The sequence below is a fragment of the Pipistrellus hanaki genome (assembly GCF_964339955.1).
Source record: "Pipistrellus hanaki genome assembly, chromosome: 9".
NCBI classification, from domain to species: Eukaryota; Metazoa; Chordata; class Mammalia; order Chiroptera; family Vespertilionidae; genus Pipistrellus; species Pipistrellus hanaki.
The window spans coordinates 74,839,188-74,860,906 of record NC_140511.1 but is presented as its reverse complement, the minus strand read 5'-3'; the positions used below and the strand labels follow the sequence as shown (position 1 = coordinate 74,860,906).

Below are 21,719 nucleotides of genomic sequence, written 5' to 3'. Positions count from 1 at the left end.
CTGGCCTGCACCCTTTCACAATCTGGGAACCCCTCAGGTAGGGTCCCTAGTTCTGGCTGGCGATCAGGGCCTATTGGGGCTTATCTTCCCCTGGCTACCCCCAGCTGGTCCCGCCCCCACTGCTGTCATTGCTTGCCATCTGTGCGGCAGTCTTCCCCCTAACCCCCAACCCGGCCACTGATCACCTCCCTCTGCGGGTGACAGGTGTGGGGTGCAATTGCTTGGCTGGCCTGGGCCTCCCTCTGCGGGGTGATAGCTGGTTGATCCCACACACCCACCACAGTGTCGCTGGCCAGTGGTCTTGGACTCCCTCTGTGGGACTATGGGGTGATGGTGGGGCCCGACCAATCGCATTGCACCCTCCTTGGCTGGCCTGGCACTGGTGCATGTCATAGCCTGGTCGTCTGGATGGTAGTTCTGCTATTTGGTAATTCCGTTGATTTGCATATTATGCTTTTATTATTATAGATTTGAAATCCTGTGAATATGCACAACTCATTTATTCTAGGCTTTTTTTATTCCATAGGACTTTCTATGTAGAAAATGATGGCATCTGCAAATAGAGATAATTTATTTTTCCTTTCCAATCTTATGCCCTTTTTATCTCTATCTTAACATACATGCTAGGATTTCTTATACAATGCTTAATGAGAGTGGTGAGTTGGACATCTTGATCATGTTTTTAATCTTTGGCAGAAAAGACTCAATCTCGCCATTAAGTATGATGTTAACCTTATGTTTTTTGTAGATGTCTTTTATCACATTAAAGAAGTTCCATACATTTCTTCGATTGCTGACAGTTTTTACAATGAATGAAGGTTGAATTTTGTCAAATACCTTTTCATCTGTTAAAATGTTCGTGCAGTTTTCTTGTTTTAAAATTCTTTTTAAAAAAACTTCTATTGATTGATTTTAGAAGATTTTATTGAAAGATTTTAGAACTTCTATTGTTTCACTTATATATGCATTCATTGGCTGATACTTACATGTGCCCTGACCAGCAATCAAACCTGCAACCTTGGAGTATTAGGACCATCCTCTAAACCAGCGATCACCAGCAGGTAGTCCTTGGATCACTGGTGGTCCGTGAGGTTCGAAAGGTTGGCAACTGCTGCTCTAAACAACTGTGCTCAGGCCAGGACTTCATGCAGTTTTCTTATTTAGTCTGTCAATATGGGGAGTTCCATTGATTTTAAAATATATTCATGGCCTTGCATTCCCAGGATAAATCCCACTGACTTTTACCTCTTTTTAATACATTAATGGATTCAACTTTCTAATTTTTTTTTGCATCTATGTTTGCAATTGATATTCGTATATAGTTTCCTTTTTGTAATACCTTTGTTTGGATTTGGTATCTGGTTATTGCTGACTTCATAAATGAATTGGGTAGTGTTCACTTCTCTTGTATTTTCTGTAAAAGATTTGGTAGTATTATTTCTTCCACAAATGTTGGGCTGAATTTGCTAGTAAAGCCATCTAGATCTGGAGTTTTTCTTCAGAAAGTTTTTAACTATGAATTCAGTTTATTTATTTCTTTTTTTCGTTGTTGTTGTTGTTGTTAATCCTCACCCAAGGATATTTTCATTGACTTTTAGAGAGAATGGAAGGGAGGGGCATAGACAGAGAGAAACATTGATGTGAAAGAGACACATGGATTGGTTGCCTCCCACACACACCCAGACCAAGGGCTGGGGACAGAGTCTGCAACTGAGGTGTGTGCCCTTGACTGGATTAGAACCCAGGATCCTTCAGTCCATAGTCCAACACTATCCACTGAGATAAACCGGCTAGGGCTCAGTTGATTTCTTAATGCTAAATCCTTTTTTTTTAAAAAAATTTTACCATTTACTCTACTTGGTCATGATGAAATTCTTTAACCCACTGTAAGATTTAAGTTGCTAGTATTTTATTTGGTAACTAGAGGCCTGGTGCATGAAATTCATGCAAGAGTAGGCCTTCCTTTCCCCGGCTGCCCAGCACCAGCTTCTCCTTAGGCACCTAGGACCTGGGCTTCTCTCTGGCCATTGGCAGGTACCTGACCCTAGCTTCCCTCCAGCTGCCTGCACACACCCAGGGGCTGGGCTTCCCTCACAGCCCTGGCTTTGTCTGGTCTAATTAGCGTATTATGCTTTTATTATTATAGATTTTAGGCCTAGATTCATAAATGAGATTAGCTTTTCCTGGTTTTCTTTTGTCGTCTTCTTGTTTGTATTCAGGAATATTTTGAAGTTTACCACATATAAGGATTTGGTTAAACCTTCTAAGAATATATCTGGGACTTTGCATTTTCCTAAGGTAATAGTTTGATCTCTCTGGGTCAATTTAAGAAAGGCATATTTTCTGGTAAAATCATCCATTTTGCTTAATTTTAAAGTTTGTTATAAAGTTGTACATAGTATTCTCTTATACATTTAAAAAATATTTTTTTATTGAGTAAGAGAGGAAAGGAAGAGTGAAAGAAAGACCGAAACATCAATAATGAGAGAATTATTGATTGGCTGCCCCCTATACACCCCACACAGGGATCAAGCCTGCAACCTGGGCATGTGCCCTCACCAGGTATCAAACTGTGACCTCCTTGTTCTTAGATCAGTGCTCAACCATTGAATCATGCTGGGCCCTCACCCATTTTTAAAAAAATTTTTATTTATTGATTTTTAGAGAGAGAGAGAAACATTGATTTGCTGTTCCACTTTTTTATGCATTCATTGATTGCTTCTTATATGTGCTCAGACTGGGGCTCAAACCCACAACCTTGGAGTATTAGGACAAAGTTCTAATCTACTGAGCAACTAGCCAGGTCTTCCCTCATAAGTTTTTATTCTCCTCTGTTTCTGTAATTATGTTCTTTTTTGCTCCAAATGATTATTTGAATCTTTTTGTTGATCGGTCTATGAAAAGTTTACCTATTTAATGAGTCTTTTCAAGAAACCTAAGAACTTTTTTTATTCTGTTACCATTTTTACTCACTTTTTCTTAATTTTTGCTTTTATCAGTTCTTTTCCCCTACGTTCTCTGGGTTCAATTTAATATTCTCTCTTTGGCTTCTTGTGTATAATATTTACTTCATGTTTGTATTTGCTCACTCTCTAGTATTGGCATTAAGTATTAGTTTTCTTCTTTGCACAACACTGACTGTATCCCTCTGATTTCAATTTGTAATGCTCTCCCTGTCCCTTCTAAATGGTTTGTCATTATAGTTTTAATGATTTCCTTTTTAACCCAAAAGTTATTAAGAATAGTGTTGGTTTGTTTGTTTTTGCCCATTTCATAGTAGGTTTTGGTGTTTGTTGTTGTTAGTGGTATTCTTTTGTTACTAATTTGTGGCCCTGTTTTATTGCCATCAAGGAAATATGGCTTAAATAATGTCTGCATCTTTAAATGTATGGAAATTTTATTAGTAGCTAGGAAATGGTCACAGTTTTTATAAATTCCATGAGTATCAAGTGGTAATAGGTTTCATTAAATCCTTTATATCTATTTTTTCACTTAATGTAATAAATGACATTAGGTTCTATAAGAAAGTGTATATGTTGGTCTAGATAGAACTTACCTTAAAGTATCGCAGCACATATTAAATGTGTGATGAATGGGTAGATGAAAGAAGTATACCAAAATGTTCGTGGTGGTTACCAACATAAGGGTTTGTATTTTCTACTTTTGTGTATGTTCGAAATGTTTGATAATAAAATTTTTTTTAAAATCTTCCCTATCCTTATTTGTTTTTAGATTGCTTGATCTATTGATTCCTGAAAAAGGTGTGTTAAAGTTTCCAATGACAATAATTATTTATCTAATACTGTTGACTTGATATGTTTTGAACCTATGTAATCAAGTGCATACAATTTTACTATAGTTAAATTTATTTTATCATAATAAAATATCTCTTCTCCCCATTTAATTTCCCATTTCTGTTTTTAATATTGCCATACTAATTTTATTGTTATTGGTAGCATATTTAGTGTACTTTTCCATATCTCTGTTTTCTTTCTTTCAGAACATTTTTCTTATGAAATAAAACTCACATATGGACTATAACACAAAAAGGGAAAACACAAATAAGAATTTCCTTAAATTTGAAAATGCAGACATTATTCAAGCCATATTTCCTGACCATGTGCAGTAATTTTATTGTATACAGTATTGTATATTTTTCCCTCAACTAATTTGGAATTTATATAATCTTTTAAAAATATTTGCTTAACTTTTAATTACAGAAATTTTCAAACATAAACAAAAATACAATGATTGGCATAATTAAACCAATTTATGTATCAAGCAGCTGAACCACATCGGCCAGGCAAAAGAAATAAAAATAAGTTTTTATTTAAAAACTTCTAAATAACTTGATACAACTTCTAAAAGGATTAACCAGAACTGAAGTGACAAACCACTTAGAAAGGACTGTGGAGCATTGTATTTTAAAACCAATGGGATGTACCAAGAATGTGGAGCAAAGAAGAAAACTTATGATGTTAAATTCTACACATAAGGAAGTACAAAAATAGAGTATTAAATTAATCCCAACTCATAACCTCTAGAAATAACCCCTGAGTTGGATGGTAATTACTTCCTTGCTTCTATCATTTTACCACCTGTGTATGCATCCCTAAACACTCTACTTTTGTTTTGGCTTGTTTTAAAACTTCATATAAAGAAACCAATTTATGTAATCAACCAACTGAGCCATACCAGCCAGTCTTAAATAATAAGACTGAAAGTCAGAATTATTCATTTACCAATAAGCATGATGTTAACTGTTTTTTAAAAAAATACTTTTATTGATTTCAGAGAGGAAGGGGGAAGGAGAGAGATAGAAACATCAATGATGAGAGAGAATCATTGATTGGCTGCCTCCTGCATGCGCCCTACTGAGGATCAAACCCGCAACGTGGCCATGTATCCTTGACCAGAATCGAACCCAGGACCTTTCAGTCCACAGGCCGATGCTCTATCCACTGAGTCAAACCAGCTGCACATGTGTCAAACACGAGGCCCACGGGCCAAATCCAGCCCGCCAGGCCTTGCAATGTGGCCCGCACCGCGCTGTTATCACTGCACTCCGCTGTCAGTTTATGACATTGTCAGTTTATGACTGTTCAGTAAACCATTCGGCCCGCGATTTAGGCTGGATTTTAGATTTTGGCCCCTTCTCTGATTGAGTTCGACACCCCTAAGCTAGGGCAACTGGGTTTTTTATAGATAGATGCCCATTATTAAGTTGAAGACGGTCCCTTCTATTTTTAGGTTGTATTTGTATCATTAAAGTGTTTATTCGCGATACTAAATTTTGCCAAAAGTTTTTTCTGTGTTCATTGAGATGATCCTTGGTTATTGTACTTTGTTATATTAATATGATGATTGATTGATTTTCAGATGTTAAACTAAGCATGCATTCCTAGGATAAACCACACTTAGGTCATTCTTTTTTATGTTGTTAGATTTTCTCACAGTTTTGGGGGGTATTTTTCATGAGGGATACTGATCTATAGTTTTGAGATTTTTTTTCATGGTATTTTTGTCTGGTTTAGGTATTAGAAAAATACCAGTCTCATAAAATGAGTCTAGAGGTACTGCCTCCTATTTTTTGGAGTTTAGCAGGGATTAATATTCTTAATTAAACTGTTGGGTGAAACCATTTAGGCATGTGCTTATCTTTATCTTTGTAAGGTATTTTTAAATATATATATTTTATTGATTTTTTTTTTTTTTTACAGAGAGGAAGGGGGAGGGATAGAGAGGTAGAAACATCAGATGAGAGAGAAACATCCATCAGCTGCCTCCTTACTGGGGATGTGCCTGAAACCAAGGTACATGCCCTTGACTGGAATCGCACCTGGGACCTTTCAGTCTATAGGCCGATACTCTATCCACTGAGCCAAACCTGCCAAAGCTCTTTTTAGGGTGTTTTAAAATTTATTTTATTCTCTTTATTTGTTATTGGTCTATTCCAGCAATTTTCAACCTTTTTCATCTCACGGCACACATAACTAATTACTAAAATTCTGCGGCATGACAAAAAGTATATTTCTTGTTGATCTGACAAAAAAAAAAAGGTATAATTTTGATTCATTCATACCGATGGCTATTGTCATTTTAAAAAACATTTTTATTAATTTGAGAGAGAGGGGAAGGGAGAGGGAGAGAGTGGAAAACATCAACATTGATTGGTTACCTCCTGCATGCAGCCCTTCTGGGGATCAAGTCCACAACGTAGGCATGTGCCCTAATGAGGAATCAAACTGGTGACCTCTTAGTGCATGAAGTGAAGCTCAACCCGCTGAGTAACACTGGCTAGGGCAGCTGTTGTCATTTTTAAATTTGATAATCTAAGGGAAAAGAGGTCAATGTCCCTGACTAAATACGGCATGTTTTCAAAATTATTATGGCACAGCAGTTGAAAATCACTGGTCTATCCAGATGGTCAGTTTTTTCTTGAGTCTATTTTGGTAGTTTGTATCTTTCTAGGAAATGTGTCAATTTCATATTATTACATTTTAATTCTTTTTATTTTATAGCTTCTAGTGCTGATTCAGAATATTTTGGGGTTGTTGTTTTACTTTCCTACATATAATTGGCTGTTCTAGGAATATTTCACAGCTTTGGTCAGCTGACCCTTACTTAAAATATCTTTATGTTATTAAGTGGACTTCATTGTAGGTCAGTGGAGATTCTCAGTCTGTAATACCACTTTGTTTACTGAAAATTAACAACCATTCTTTAACTGCAGTTTTTGATTGTTTCAAGTAATTTTTTAAATATATTTTTTATTGATTTCAGAGAGGAAGGGAGAGGGAGAGATGGAAACATCAATGATGAGAGAATAATTGATCAACTGCCTCATGCATGCCCCCTACTGGGGATTGAGCTCACAACCCAGAAATATGCCCCCACCTGGAATCGAACCTTGACTTCCTGATTCATAGATCGATGCTCAATCACTGAACCACACAGGCCAGGGCATTCAAATAATTAATGGCAAAAATAATTGTTTCTTTTTAAACTGTTATGTTTAATTATTTGTATTATTGATTTGTATTTGCTTGATCTAGTTTCAGAAGCCCTACAGGTGGTAACTACTAGCCTAACTGCCAATACTACTGGTACTGCTACTACTTCCTCCACCTCTGTGGGTACAATTAAGCAAGAACCTCTCTACTCTACTTCATCTGCAGTAAATATCCTGGAAAATAAAGGCTCTACCGAACTCTCAAAGCCCATTGAACTTGATGGTCTTCCTTCAAATCAATTTGCAAAAGGACAAGACACTATTGCCATAGAAGGTTTTACAGATGATGAGAACACAGAAAGTGGAGGAGAAGGCCAATACAGAGAGCGTGATGAGTTTGTGGTAAAGATAGAAGACATAGAGACTTTTAAGGTGATGTAAATGTTCACAAGTATAAAGACTGTTTAGTTTAGTGGGAATGTACTATGATAGCCTTCATGATGACTTCAATAGTATGCACCTAGCTTGAAAGCTTCAAGTTATATTTTCACAATTATTCTTTATAATTGTTCAATAATAAAATCACTAGTATATACCATATGTTGTATAAAGGAAAATAACTTAAAATAATTTTAACTTATATCTGAGTCTTATGTATTTCTGACTAGTCAATATGTTGCATTTATGTACTAGTGATTAGAGCAGTTTTGAAATGTTAATTTTTTTTTTCCAAGGCTCTCAACAAGTTGCATACTATTAGAAGGTTGAGAAATGGTTATCTAATTTTAAAGTTTACATAAAATAATAGAAATGTCATTTAAAAGTAGACTTACTTTTATAATTTCAAATTATAGAACCATGAGTAGAACTTTACAATTTTACAAAAGAAAATTTTACCTATGTTTAAGAAAACTTAAGTTGTTTATTTTTTTTTAATTGGAGTGGAAAGAAATAGCATTAAAAAGTACATCGAGTTCAAAATTCAAATGATCTCCATTCACAATTAACTGCTGTTAATATTTCATCATACTTGTTAATTGTCTTTTTGAATATGTATCTATTGTTAAAAATTGCATAAGAAATACATGAAAATATTATCAGAGAAAAATTTCCAATAGCTATACAAAAGAGTAATGGGCTACTTTGCATGTTGGTGTGCTTCCTATATCTGGAAGAATTTAAGCAGAGACTGAATAGCCAGCTTATAAGAATTATTTTAAAAGTTCAGTGAGGTAAAAGATAAAAGTTGAGCTAGATAGGTTTTTAATATTCCTTTTAGCGCTAAGATTCTATGAATCTAGAATATGTTGCTGGTGTTTGTAAATGTGTTTAATGCTGCTTTTTATAGGAGGCTTTAAAAACAGGAAAAGAACCGCCAGCTATTTGGAAAGTTCAAAAAGCTTTATTACAGAAGTTTGTTCCTGAAATTCGAGTTGGGCAAAGAGAATTTGCTGCTACAAATAGTGTAAGCAAAATGTTTGTTTATATTAACCTTCCTATTTTTTTTATAGTGATCATGTGGAAAATATAGAATGATTTAAATTTAAAAATATTTTGCCAAAACTGGTTTTGCTCAGTGGTTAGAGCGACGGCCTGCGGACTGAAAGGTCCCAGATTCGATTCCGGTCAAGGACATGTACCTTGGTTGCTGGCACATCCCCAGTAGGGTGTGTGCAAGAGGCAGCTGATCGATGATTCTCTCTCATCGATGTTTCTAACTCTCTATCCCTCTCTCTTCCTCTCTGTGAAAAGAGTCAATAAAATATATTTTAAATAAATAAATAAATTTAAACATATTTTATATTGAGCATTTATAATATAAAACTAGAGGCCCAGTGCACAAAATTCGTGTACTCGGGGAGTGGGGCGGTCTCTCAGGCCAGCCTGCACCCTCTCACAGTCCGGGAGCCCACAGGGGACGTCCCACTGACAGCATAGGGGCACTCAGACATCCTTACTTCTGTGGAGGTAGGAGGCTCCTGCCACCACCGCTGAACTCACCAGTAGTGAGCCTGGCTCAGGGCTTCTGGCTGAGCTGCGCTTCCCCCTGTGGGAGTGCATTGACCACCAGTGGGCAGCTCCTGCATTGAGTGTCTGCACCCTTGTGGTCATAGCACGTAATAGCGACTGGTCATTCCACCGTTTGGTCAATTTGCATATTAGCCTTTTATTGTATAGGAATGCATAAAATTTGAATAACAGAAGATAGGCATACCTTGGAGATATTGCAGCTTCAGTTTCAGAACACCACAATAAAGTGAGTCATAATCTTTTTGTTGGTGGAAGGTAAGAGGTTCAGATGGCCTCAGAGTCTCCTAATGTTGATAGCCCACTTTACCAATAGATTTACAGAGGTTATTCTTTTGCACGTATGTGTACTTGTTATTAGTAAGTAAACATCTATTAATTAACCAAATGAAATTGTTTCTATGTATGAGCCTGCAGTTAAGAATTAGCCTACGATCATTTTTATTGAGAGTGAAATTAGCCTGTCCAGAGTTGCATTTTGAAAAACATTAAGGATGTTTATGTGACATTCAAGCTGACAAAGTAATATTCTATGTACAGAATGTGTAATTATGTAATTCAAAGTGTTTTTTTCCTTAGTACCTTGGATATTTTGGAGACGCAAAGAGTAAATACAAAAGGATATATGTGAAGTTCATTGAAAACACAAACAAAAAGGAATATGTCAGAGTGTGTTCCAAAAAGCCAAGAAATAAGCCTTCACAAACTAGCAGGTATTTATTTTTTTTATGTAATAGTAGAGGCCCGGTGCATGAAATTTGCGCAGGGGTACAGTCCTAGGCCTGGCCAGCAATCGAAGTTGAGTGTCTGGTGTGAAAGGGCAGATATCAGCTGACCTCTGGGCCCTGAGCTGAACCTGGGCAGCTCCCCACATGCCCCACTCCTCCTGAGTCATGGCACCTGAGTCCCCATGCAGAGATGCGGTGAATGTGGCCAGACACTGTGTGCCAAGGTATAGCATGAGCTTCTGGGCTGCCCAGCGGTGCCACACAGAAGCCCGATGGGAAGTGCGCTCTCCCCTGGTCGGCCTCGCAGACTGGCTCCTGCGTGAACCAACAGGGAACCCAACTGGCCCCTGTGGTCCCAGCAGCTGCAGCCCAGCTCACCTGGAAAAGGCTGCACGGGTGCCAGGCAGGCTCCTTGCAGGTCTCCAGCACCTGAGTGCAGGGGCGTCCCAGGGGAGGGTAGCAGAGGGAGTGAGAGCAAGCTTGGCAGACACCCTGCATTCTGACCCCACCTCCATCTCAGTCACCTCTGCCCCCAGATAGCCAGTGAGAGGTCGCAGTGTGTGACAGATGCTCGCCATGTTCTGTGCCACCCCCTGGTGGTCAGCACATGTCATAGTGAGCAATCGAACTCCCATTCTCCCAGTAGAACTCCTGAGGGAATACTTTGCATATTAACCTCTTATAGAGAGAGACTAGAAGCCCAATGCACAAAATTCATACAAGAGTAGGCCTTCCTTCCCCCAGCTGCTGGCACCATCTTCCCTCTGGGACCCAGGCTTCCCACTGGCCACCAGCAGGCACCTGGGACCTGGGCTTCACTTGCAGCCCTGGCTTCACCTGGAAAGTTGTCCAGAAGGATGTCCAGTCTAATTAGCATATTATGATTTTATTATTATTAGGGGCCCGGTGCATGAAATTTGTGCACTGGGGGTGGGGGAATCCCTCAGTCCAACCTGCCCCCCCGTCACATACTGGGAGCCCCAGCTCCCCGCGATTGCAGGCTTTGCTCCTGCCCAGGCCTGCCCAGACGGAAAGCAAATAATGGTGTGTCAAATTTGAAATGAAATACATTTTGAAAAAAAGACCTTTAAGCCCTATATATTACTAAGCAAATGTACAATAGAATTAACATCATATTAATGTAACTGAGTTGTTGGCAGCATGAATCTATAAGAAAACTGACTTAGCCACATTCCCTGTTGTCTGTATGGGAAAGGAGATATACTAATTATTCTCAATTTACTGCTAGGAAGGTCTAGTTTGATTAAATTTCCAACTTATTGGAAACAGCCCACTTTATTTTTATAATGGAATTTGATCTATTCAAATCTCTAGCACTAGCATATAGCAGATTTTCTTTTTAATATATCTTTATTGATTTCAGAGAGGAAGGGAGAGGGCGAGAGAGAGATAAAAGCATCAATGATGAGAATCATTGATTGGCTGCCTCCTACAAGCCCCCTCCTAGGTATGTGTCTGGGTTTGTGTCCTTGACCACAATCGAACCTGAGACCCTTCAGTCCACAGGCTGTTGCTCTGTCCACTGAACCAAACTGGCTTGGGCTATAGCAGATCTTCTTAAAGGGCTCCAGAACAGATGCAGTTGGCTCTCCACATCAAAACCTGCACCACATGTGAGAGTTTTTTATGTTCACAGCTAGATGTGGCTTTGAAAGGTTTATCATGTTTTACTTCCCAAAGCCCACTCTCATCTGCTATACAGCCTCATATTTGGGGAAATGAGTTCATAAAGGGAGGGGGTAGTGAAGAGAGAGAAATAGGGACTGAATTAATAGTCCCTTAGTAACTGAATATTGAATGTTAGTAGTTAAAAAATGTATTTCATGCTGAAGGGTATTCTTTAAGAAGAGGAACAAGAAGAAAAAGGCAAAGGTAAAAATTATGAACAACAAAAAGACATCAAATACATACCTACCAACAAGTGAATCTAAAAATCAAGTGAATAAAAAAATCTGAAGAACAGAATGGACTTGTGAATATAATAGAATCAGGGACATAGAAAGGGAGTAGACTGACAATTCTCAAGGGGAAGGGGGTCTGAGGGGTGCGGGAAGAGAGGGGACAAAAATCTTACACCTATGGATGAGGACAGTGGCGGGGGTAAGGACATGGGGTGAGGTGGGGAATTGGGTGTAGGGGAACTATGGGGGAGGGGGGGAATACCTGTAATAATCTCAACAATAAAGATTTATTATATTTAAAAATAAAATAAGAGAAAAAATTAAAAAAGAAAATGCATTTCAAGAGAATTTGGGGGGTTCATCATTAGAGAGGTATAAGACTTGGACTTTATTTTGGAGTTATTGTTGAGGCAGTTAAAGGTTTCTTCTCCAGTGTTTCTCTCTTTTGGTTTTGTTTTTTCTTTTGGTCTAATTTAGTTTAATTTGACAAGGTTTTAGAGTGTTAATGAAGTCTGTTTATAACATTACAGAACTGTTCAGGCAAAGCCTAGTAATAGCAGTAAAACTTCTGATCCTCCACCCCCCAAAACTACGACTACAAAAGCCTCTTCCACGAAACCCAAAGGGAAACAGCTAAAAGTAAAGGCTGAGCCACCACCAAAGAAACGGAAGAAATGGAAAGAAGAATTTTCATCATCCCAGTCTGACTCATCTCCTGAGATCCATTCTAGTAGTAATGATGAGGGTGAGTTCTCCATGAAATGAATACCTTAATTACTTTATATTTTCTACATAAATGGGGAGAAGCAGTGATGCAGAAGACTCAATATTTATTTATCTTTAGGGGGTTTAGCTACCTAATTAGACTTTTATAAAAATAAATTCACTTTTCCTGAGCACTTTGCCCACACATACCATATAGCCTTGTGAAGTAGAAAAGGCAATGAACTGAAGAAGACTTTAGTAATGCTAGTTCTCAGATGATTTACTAAGAATCCTCTAGTTCTAAATTTCTAAGTTTGTGTTTATGCTAGAAGAGTAAAATAAGCCTAAGAAGCAGCAGCAGCAGCAACTCTGAAACTCTATCTAGTTGTGTGTGTGTGTGTGTGTGTGTATTCATATACATGGAATGTTTTATCAATTATATAATACATACTACTATACTATCCTATCTAATAAAGAGGAAATATGCAAATTGACCATCACACTGTCACAAGATGGCGGCACCACGGGGGGGGCCCAGGGAGTGGGCTCGATGATTCGCCCTCACCCAGAACTGCTGACTCCCCTGCCAGGCACGCCCCCTCTTGCCCCAGCCTCCCTGCCACTTGCCTCTCCCAGCAGTCCATCCAAAGACTGCGGGGCCCTAGGCAAGCAGTGCCCAGCGGAGTCTGTGTTGAGGTGGGTCAGGCAGGTGTGTGGGCCGCAGTGGTCCCTACGGCATGGGGACAGACTAAGACTTCATGTGACTTGCCCATGGCTTCCAGGTGTCACTGGGCTGGGCTTGGAGTGGGGAGGGTTAGGGTGGGTGGGTGGGGGCAAAGCCTCACTGCAGGCCATCAGTGGGGGTGAGGGCTGAGGTTTAGTGCCAGAGGCGAGGAGGGGCGTGTCCTGCAGAGGATGCGTCCGCCTGGGAGTCCCCTAGCGGCAGGGCACCACCAGGAGGTAGGGGGCAGGACCGGGCAGGTGGAGACGGTGCCCAGGATCCCAGCATGGAACTGCCTGGACCTGCCTGTGAAAGATGTGTTTTATGGAATTTTTTGGTCACCTCACACTTCACTTAATATTTTCAAAACTGGTGAGATGCAACCGAGTGGGAGTCCTGTACAGTAGGGAGTGTACGTTAGGAGTGGCGGTAAGAGGAAGCCTGAGGTACAGAGGGTCATTGAAGTGGGTCCCCAAAGACTGACCACCTGCCTGGGTAGGAGGATGGGCTGAAGTAAAAGATATGTGGATAGGAAGGAGCAGCAAGCATGTCTCACACAAATCCCAGTTGCTTTGTGGTAATTGCCATGACTGGAATATTGTGTAAATGCTGGAAAGAAATGTATAGGTCATTTTGGCTTTTATCCCTTAAAAACGGGATTTTTAAACTGCAACTCCATTTAACATACTAATGTAAGGCCCTATATTTCTTATGAAGTGATGTAACCTAACATGGCAATCATGTCAGGATTAATGATTTATCACTTAAATTGATACCATGTAGTTAAAAAGTAGGACTTTGTCTAAGTCAACTGGTAAATTCCTATAACTGTTGTCTTTCTGGAAAGATGTACATATCCTTTTGGAAAATGAATTAAGAAATAGCTTTGCTTTAATTGTCATGACTCTCTTATGACAATTTTCTGTCTTTGCTGGGAGGGGTCTATAGTTTCAATTTTGGTCACATTTTTTAGATTAATGCGATTCCCACCCACCCCCAGCCTTATATTTCTTGTTGTAACTATAAGATTGATCTAATTTTGCATTCTTATTTATGCTAATATTTCTTTACAGGTGACTTTGGGGAGGGGCACAAAAGTCTTCTTTGAAGAGCTTTGTACAGTTACTGAAGGATGTCAGAAGCATTGTTGATTGATCTATTTGGTTTGACATTGAACTCAGAAAAACTATCAGACATTACTGAAAACACTGAATGCTGTTAGGTACCACCATGTTGCCAAGGCCAAGTTCCTATGCATAATGTGTTGAACCAGCAGTCGGACATCCCCCAAGGGGTCCCAGAATGGAGAGAGTGTGAACTGAGGAAGCCTCCAACCCCCACCATGCACAAATTCCATGCAACAGGCCTCTGGTGTTTTATATACTACTAGAGGCCCAATTGCACGAAGGTTCGTGCAATAGGCCTTCCTTCCCCTGGTTGCCAGGACCCAGGCCTTCACTCTGTCTACCGCCTTCCATCTTCACTCTGGCGGGAGCCTTCAGTCTTCTCCACTCCAGCCAGAGTGCCGCTCCTATAGCTCCCTCCACCCCTCGCCCTTCCCCTCATAGCTGGCATCCTGCCCCGCTGGCTGCTCCGTGCCTGTGTAAGCAAATTAACTCATTATCTTTGGTGTGTTAATTTGCATACTCACTCCTGATTGGCTGGTAGTGTCATGGAAGTACATCAATTTGCATATTTCTCTTTCATTAGTGTAGGTAATGCATACTGCCACCAGCCAACCACCTCTCTGTGCTTTACTTCTCTTGTATAACATGAAACAATTGAAATACATTAGCAGTTATCAATTTTTTTTTTTTACCTTAAAATCCTTGTACACTCTTAAAAACTGTTGGAGACACCAAACAGCATTTATGTAGGTTATACATAAAAATTTACTTTCTTAGAAATAAAACCTCAGATAGTTGAAAAACACAAGAAAAAGTCAGTACAGAGAGAAACCAAGATGACGGCATAGATAAGCACCTTAACTGCTGCCTCCCACAATAATTTCAAAACTACAATTAAAAGACAGAGGGGGCATCATGCAGAACCACAGGAAAGCTGGCTTAGTGGAAATTCTACAACTAGAAGGAAAGAGAAATGCTCATGGAGTATCAGAGGAGCAGCAAAGGGTTGGGGTATGGAGACGTGCAGACAGAGAGGAAGGACGGCTGAGTGACTGGTGGGATTTGTCTGGTGGGAGAGAGAAGGAAGCTTCCAACTGCACTGAACCCCAGTTCTGGGCGAGCCCCTAGAGACCCACGCTCTTACAGGGGGAATCTGGACTGTCAGGTGAAAACTCAGTGGAGCTGCAAAAGGCAGAGGTTAGGAGGCATGTGCACAAGTGCACGAAGAGAGTACTGACTGCTGACTGCACTGTTGGCTGGAGGGAACCAGAAGCTCTCTACCTCTCTGAACTCATTTCAGGTGAGAATCTGGAAATCCAGTTTCATTGGGGAAGAAACTGGACTGCCTGGCAATGGGCAAAACTTGAGGGCAGCTTTCTCTCAGGTGCTTGTAGTGAATACTGAGGAACACTGAGACCCAGCCTCATAGGGAAGGGCTGATGGGAAGCCAAAACTGTCTGCTCAGCCCTTAGACTCTGCCCCATGCAAGCTGATCAGAGGCTTTTGCAATTTTGCAAGTCTGGTCCCATAAAGGCTGTCTTCAGCACAGAAGTTCTCCTGGCGTAAACACAGCTGATCCTCACAGCCAACTGGCCTGGAGGTCAATTCCTCCCAGTAATACCAACAACATTCAAGACTTAACTACAACAAGGCTGTACACACAGTCCACAAAGAGGTGCAACGGAGTGTCCACCTCAGGTAACTGGGGAGGCTGACCCACTGGGCCATATAGGACACCTACCACACACAGCTACCCTACCAACTCATGGAAGCAGTAAAAAATGCAGAGACAAAGAACCAGAACACAAATGAAGGAAAACAAATGACTGGATATAGAATTCAAAACCATGGTTATAAGGTTTTTCAAGAATTTCCTAGAAAAGGCCAATGAATTTAGCAAGACTCTTGAGGATATGAAAAAGGACCAACTAGAAATTAAGCATACACTGAATGAAATAAAAAATATTATACAGAGATCTAACAGCAGACTAGAGGATCATAGGAAGCGCACAGAACCCCAAACAAAAGGAATCCAAAGAGGACCACACTGAGGCACATCATAAGTAAGATGCCAAGAGCAAAAGGCAAAAAGAATATTAAAAGCAGCAAGAAAAAAACAGTTGGTTACCTACAAGGTGGCACCCATGCGACTGTTGGCTGATTTCTCAACAGAAACCGTGCAGGCCAGAGGGGAGTGGCAAGAAATATTCAAAGTGATGAATAGCAAGAATCTACAACCAAGATTACTCTATCCAGCAAAGCTATCATTCAAACTGAAGGTTAGATAAAGAGCTTCACAGATAAAAAAAAAAGCTAAAGGAGTTCACCACCACCAAACTATAATAGTATTATATGAAATGCTGAAAAGTATTCTTTAAGAAGAGGAAGAAGAAAAAGGTGTAGATAAAAATTATGAACATCAAATACATATCTATCAACAAGTGAACCTAAAAATCAAGTGAATTAAAAATCTGAGAAATAGAATAAACTGGTGAATATAATAGAATCAGAGGCATAGAAAGAGAGTGGACTGATAATTCTCAGGGGAAAAGGGGTATGGGGATTTTAGGAAGAGACTGGACAAAAATCATACACCTATGGATGAGGACAGTCGGGGGGAGGTAAGGGCAGAGAGTGGGGTAGTCACCAGGTGGAAGGGACCTATTGGGGGGAAAAGGAGAAACAATTGTAATCTGAACAATAAAGATTTATTAAATTAAAAAAATGTCTATACATTTCATTAGCAATCAAACTTATTGTATAATTACGATAGGCAAGAAATATTAAATGGTTCAGTAGTCTAGAGCAGAGGTAGCAAACTCTGGACAGTGAGCCAAATAGGATCTGCAACCTATTCTATAAGGAATATTTTATTGGCATACCGATTCATTGCATATTTCATACCGTTGCTTTCCAACCACAGATTTAAGTAGTTATTACAGAGAGCATATGACCATTAAACCTTCAATATTCACCATCTGGCCCTTTACAAAAAAAGGTTTGCTGATCCTTCTAGATTACAGCATAAAGTTGAAGGTAGGAAGGAAAAGATGAAAGGTTGATGGAACACCATGTATGCCATGCTAAAGCTAAAAACTTGGGATCCTATAAACAAAGGAGAGTCCTTGGAGGAATTTAAGTAGGAAACAACATGAGAACTTTGAAATTGAATTCCAAAACATCATAGTTCAAATAGAAAATCTGAACCTAAATTGTGGCAGCAGGGATGGAGGGAAGAGAGTGGACACATTTGAGAGTTTAGTTTGTAATCTTGGCAGAACTTGAATAATGAATTGGGTATTGGAGGGGAGGTATTGTTTGATGTCCACAATGACTTCTGATATAACAAGTATCATTGCTTGGGAGCTGATCTTAGAGATTATTTGAATTGAAACAGAATCATCATAAAAATTCTTTCTCAGTGCAAAAGTTGACTTAAAATGTACTGTTTTTAAAAGCTACTTAGGAATGGTTGTTTAGAAGGGTGCATATCCGAATTTATAAAGGAACTCAGTGCTTTGAGTGTGTATGGAAGGCATACATAATTTTTGCAGTTAGCATTCCTACTTTTTTTTTGTTGTTAATGTTCCCCAAGGGACATTTTCCCTATTCATTCATTCATTCATTCATTCATTCATTCATTTACTTACCTATCTATTTATTTATTATAAGAGAGTGAGTGAAAGGGAGAGAGAGGAAGGGGGAGAGAGAAAGAAACATTAATGTGAGAGAGAATACATTGATTGGTTGCCTCCTGCACACTCCCGGCTGGGCTGGTGATCTGAAACACTAACCACTTAGCAACACTCACCAGGCCTACTTACTTTTTAGAATACAGAGGTTTGGGTTCTGAGCATACACTAAATTTTGCCAAAAGACAATCATAACAAAATTTTTCTTTCATTGAGTAACCACTAGGTGTCACTTAACGTTAGCAAACATTTTTAGTACTACTTAAAAAGAAGGCAAATATATGTAGTTAGTCCTCATCTGAGAAAATTTTTCCATTGACTTATTTATTTATTATTTTTTTAAAGAGAAGTTGTAAGGGAGGGGGTGAGACAGAGAGAGAAACGTTGATGTGAGAGAGACACATCTATTGGTTGCCTCTCGCCCCAACCAAGGATGAAGCCTGCGGAAGCGGCAACCCCAGTACATGCCCTTGACTGATAATTCAAGTCCCTTCAGTCTTTGAGGCAACACTCTAAACACTGAGTCAAATTGGCCAGGGCAAGAAGACAAATATTAATAATCAATGTAAATTTACAGACTTACTGTTTCCAACCTATTTATTTCAAAGCTTTTTAATAATCTTTAGATAGAGTGAGGATTCCAAAATACTTGGGCTTTATATTTACCAAATATCAGTTAAAACAAATTTTTGAAAATATTTCTTTAAAAAAAACCAATTAGATATTAACTTGTTTTTTTATAACTGTATTTTCCCAAGTTAATATTTAGAAGAGTAGCATTTTCATATTTGCTTCTACATTGTTTGTTATGTACTAGTGGCCCTGCACACGGGTAGCTGGCCACCCTGCCCACCGCAGCTGCAGCTCTCCGCCGCACAGAGCTCACTGCCCGCCATCCTGGAGCTCTCCGCTGCTCACAGCTTGTTATCCCGCCCTCCGGTGATCTCCTGTTACATGTCTCGGCATAATGACCATTTGCATATTACCTTTTTATTATGTAGGATTATTTTGGTTAAAGTATCTGAAGATAACTCAGCCTTACATAGATAAGTAGTTGGAACAGGGATGAGTATTTTAATTACCTTTTCAAATAATTATGTATATTTTTATTTGTTACTCAAGGAAATTTTTTATTTGATAAACTTGAGAAGTAGTAGTTTCTTCAACTTTCCATTCCTGTTACATTAAGATCTATTGGTTCATCTTATTTTTTAATGTATCTTTCATCCATGAATGATTTTAAAACTAATTGGTCATGTGAAGATACTTATTTGCTCACTGATGTACATATTCTATTTCATTTTCATCATATTTTAAAAAGTTGTGGTAAAGTAGAACAAAACTTGCCATTTTAACAATTTTTAAGTATACAAATCAGTAGCATTAATTATATTCACATTATTATGCAACTATCACAACTATTTCCAAAACTTGCATCACCCAAGACGCTTTGTAACTACCCTGTTTCCCTGAAAATAAGACAGTGTCTTATATTAATTTTTGCTCCCAAAGATGCGCTAGGTCTTATTTTCAGGGGATGTCTTATTTTTCCATGAAGAAGAATACGGTACACATTTATTGTTAAATGAAAATAAAGGAAATTTATTACCTGTATACGGTACGGTAGTAAGGTAGTTGTCAACACAAACCAGACAAACTGTGAATCCTACAGTATCAAGAATTTACTCATTTATTCAATGACAATCATGTCATCATCTTCTGGAACATCATCATAACAATCCAATTCCTGAATTTCCAGGTGAATTTCTTGTGACTCCATTTCTTTCAGAATCAGTGGACCAGATCTCTCATGTTTAGCCTGGGGGGGGCCTTATAAGTGTATCTGGCTTATTCATTTAGCATAATGTGTTCAAGGTTCATCCATATTATAGCATGTAATGGAACTTCATTCCTCTTTATGGTCCAATACTATCTCATTGTAAGTTTATCTATTGTATATACATTTTATTTTTTTAATCTTTTTTTTTTTTTACATTTTTTTTTTCTTCTATTTTTTTAATCTTTTGATAGACACTTGGATTGTTTCCCTCTCTGCATGAACACTGGCATACAAATATCTGTTTGTGACCTTGTTTTCCATTCTTTGGGGTATATACCTAGGAGTGGAATTGCTGAGTCATGTGACAATTGTATGTTTAGTTTCTTGAGAAATCGCCAAGCTGTTTTTCACTATGATTGCCCCATTTTACATTCCTGCCAGCAATGCATGGGGTGTGGGGGTTCCAATTTCTTCACATCCTTACCAACAATTGTTATTTATAGTGGTACCTCACTGTGGTTTTGATTTCTATTTTCCTAACCTCTAATGGTGGTTAGCATCTTTTTATGTACTTGCCATTTGCTTATCTATGCAAAAATATCTATTCAGATCCTTTGAACATTTTCAAATTGGGTCATTTTTCCTTTTGTTTTTGAATTGTGGATGTTGTTTATGTAGATATTTAACACTTATCAGATATATGATTTAAAAACATTTTCTTCCAATTTGTAGGTTTACATTTCCTTTTTTTTTTTTTTTTTTTTTTTTTTTTACTGATTTCAGGGAGGAAGAGAGAAACATCAATGATGAGAGGGAATCATTGGTTGGCTGCCTCAGCATGTTGTATCCAGCCTGAAACCCAGGCATGTGCCCTTGACCAGATCAAACCTGGGGCCATTCGGTCCTCAGGCCAACACTATCCACTGAGCCAAACTGGATAAGGCAACATTTCACTTTTTAAATAATGTCCTTTAATGCACCAAAGTTTGAAATTCTAATGAAGTCGGCCTGCGGACTGAAATGTCCCAGGTTCGATTCCAGCCAAGGGCCTGGATTGCAGGCTCTGTCCCCAGCGGGGGCCATGCAGGAGGAGGTCGACCAGTGATTCTCTCACATTACTGATGTTTCTCTCTCTCCTTCACTCTTCCTCTCTGAAATAAAAAAAAGACATATTAAAAAAAAAATTGTAATGAAGTCATTTTTTTTAATTGCTCCTGCTTTCAGTGTTATATTTAGAATCTATTACCAATTCCCAGGTCATGAATATTCCTATGTTTTCTTAACAGTTTTATGGTTTTACCTCTTACATTATGTCATATTTTTATAGTATCAAAAATAGCATTTATTAATATCACCTCTGTTCTCATTGATGAAATCTTTAAGTATTGGGACAGTGATAGATATAATTTTCCCAGCATTCTAATTTTTAGAAACTTCAAATTTTATTGCCAATATATACCATTAGTTGTTTTCCTTGAAGTGATATAGATTTACTTCATTACATTTAAAAATATATATATTTTATTGATTTTTTACAGAGAGGAAGGGAGAGAGATAGAGAGCCAGAAACGTCGATGAGAGAGAAACATCGACCAGCTGCCTCCTGCACACCCCCCACCGGGGATGTGCCCGCAACCAATGTACATGCCCTTGACCGGAATCGAACCCGGGACCCTTCAGTCCACAGATTGATGCTCTACCACTGAGCCAAACCGGTTTCGGCTCATTACATTTTTTTTAATCCTCACTCAGGATGTTTTTCCGTTGATGTTTAGAGAGAGTGGGAGGAAGAGACAGACAGAAACACCAATGTGAGAGAGACACATCAATTGGTTGCCGCCTGCAACCAAGGTAACATGCCCTTGACCACAATCGAGTCTGCAGGCTAAAGCTCTATCCACTGAGCCACACTGGCTAAGGCCACCGCATCCATTTTTAAGAAAATGTCTGCTGCATACTCAAGTTTAAACAGGCATGCTGTGTCTCATTCTTTTAGATAAAAAATGGTGTCCCACTTTGGCTGGTGTGGCTCAGTTGGTTGGGTGTCATCCCATGCACCAAGAG

At 39.0% G+C, this 21,719-nt stretch overlaps 1 protein-coding gene across 8 annotated transcripts in view; it reads left to right on the top strand.

The window, feature by feature from the left end:
• The window catches only part of QSER1 (glutamine and serine rich 1), a 58,214-nt gene that overhangs the window by 21,573 nt on the left and 14,922 nt on the right, over window positions 1-21,719 (top strand). For 5 of the 8 annotated variants that reach the window (XM_084894524.1, XM_084894522.1, XM_084894518.1 and 2 more), the window contains 4 exons: window positions 7,056-7,384; window positions 8,301-8,417; window positions 9,560-9,693; window positions 12,161-12,375. In XM_084894524.1, coding sequence (XP_084750650.1) covers window positions 7,056-7,384; window positions 8,301-8,417; window positions 9,560-9,693; window positions 12,161-12,375 — 795 coding nt within the window. Of the gene's footprint in view, window positions 1-7,055; window positions 7,385-8,300; window positions 8,418-9,559; window positions 9,694-12,160; window positions 12,376-14,129; window positions 15,484-21,719 lie in introns of those variants that run through there. The other 3 variants (XR_014795939.1, XM_084894523.1, XM_084894525.1) reach the window with 3 other exon arrangements.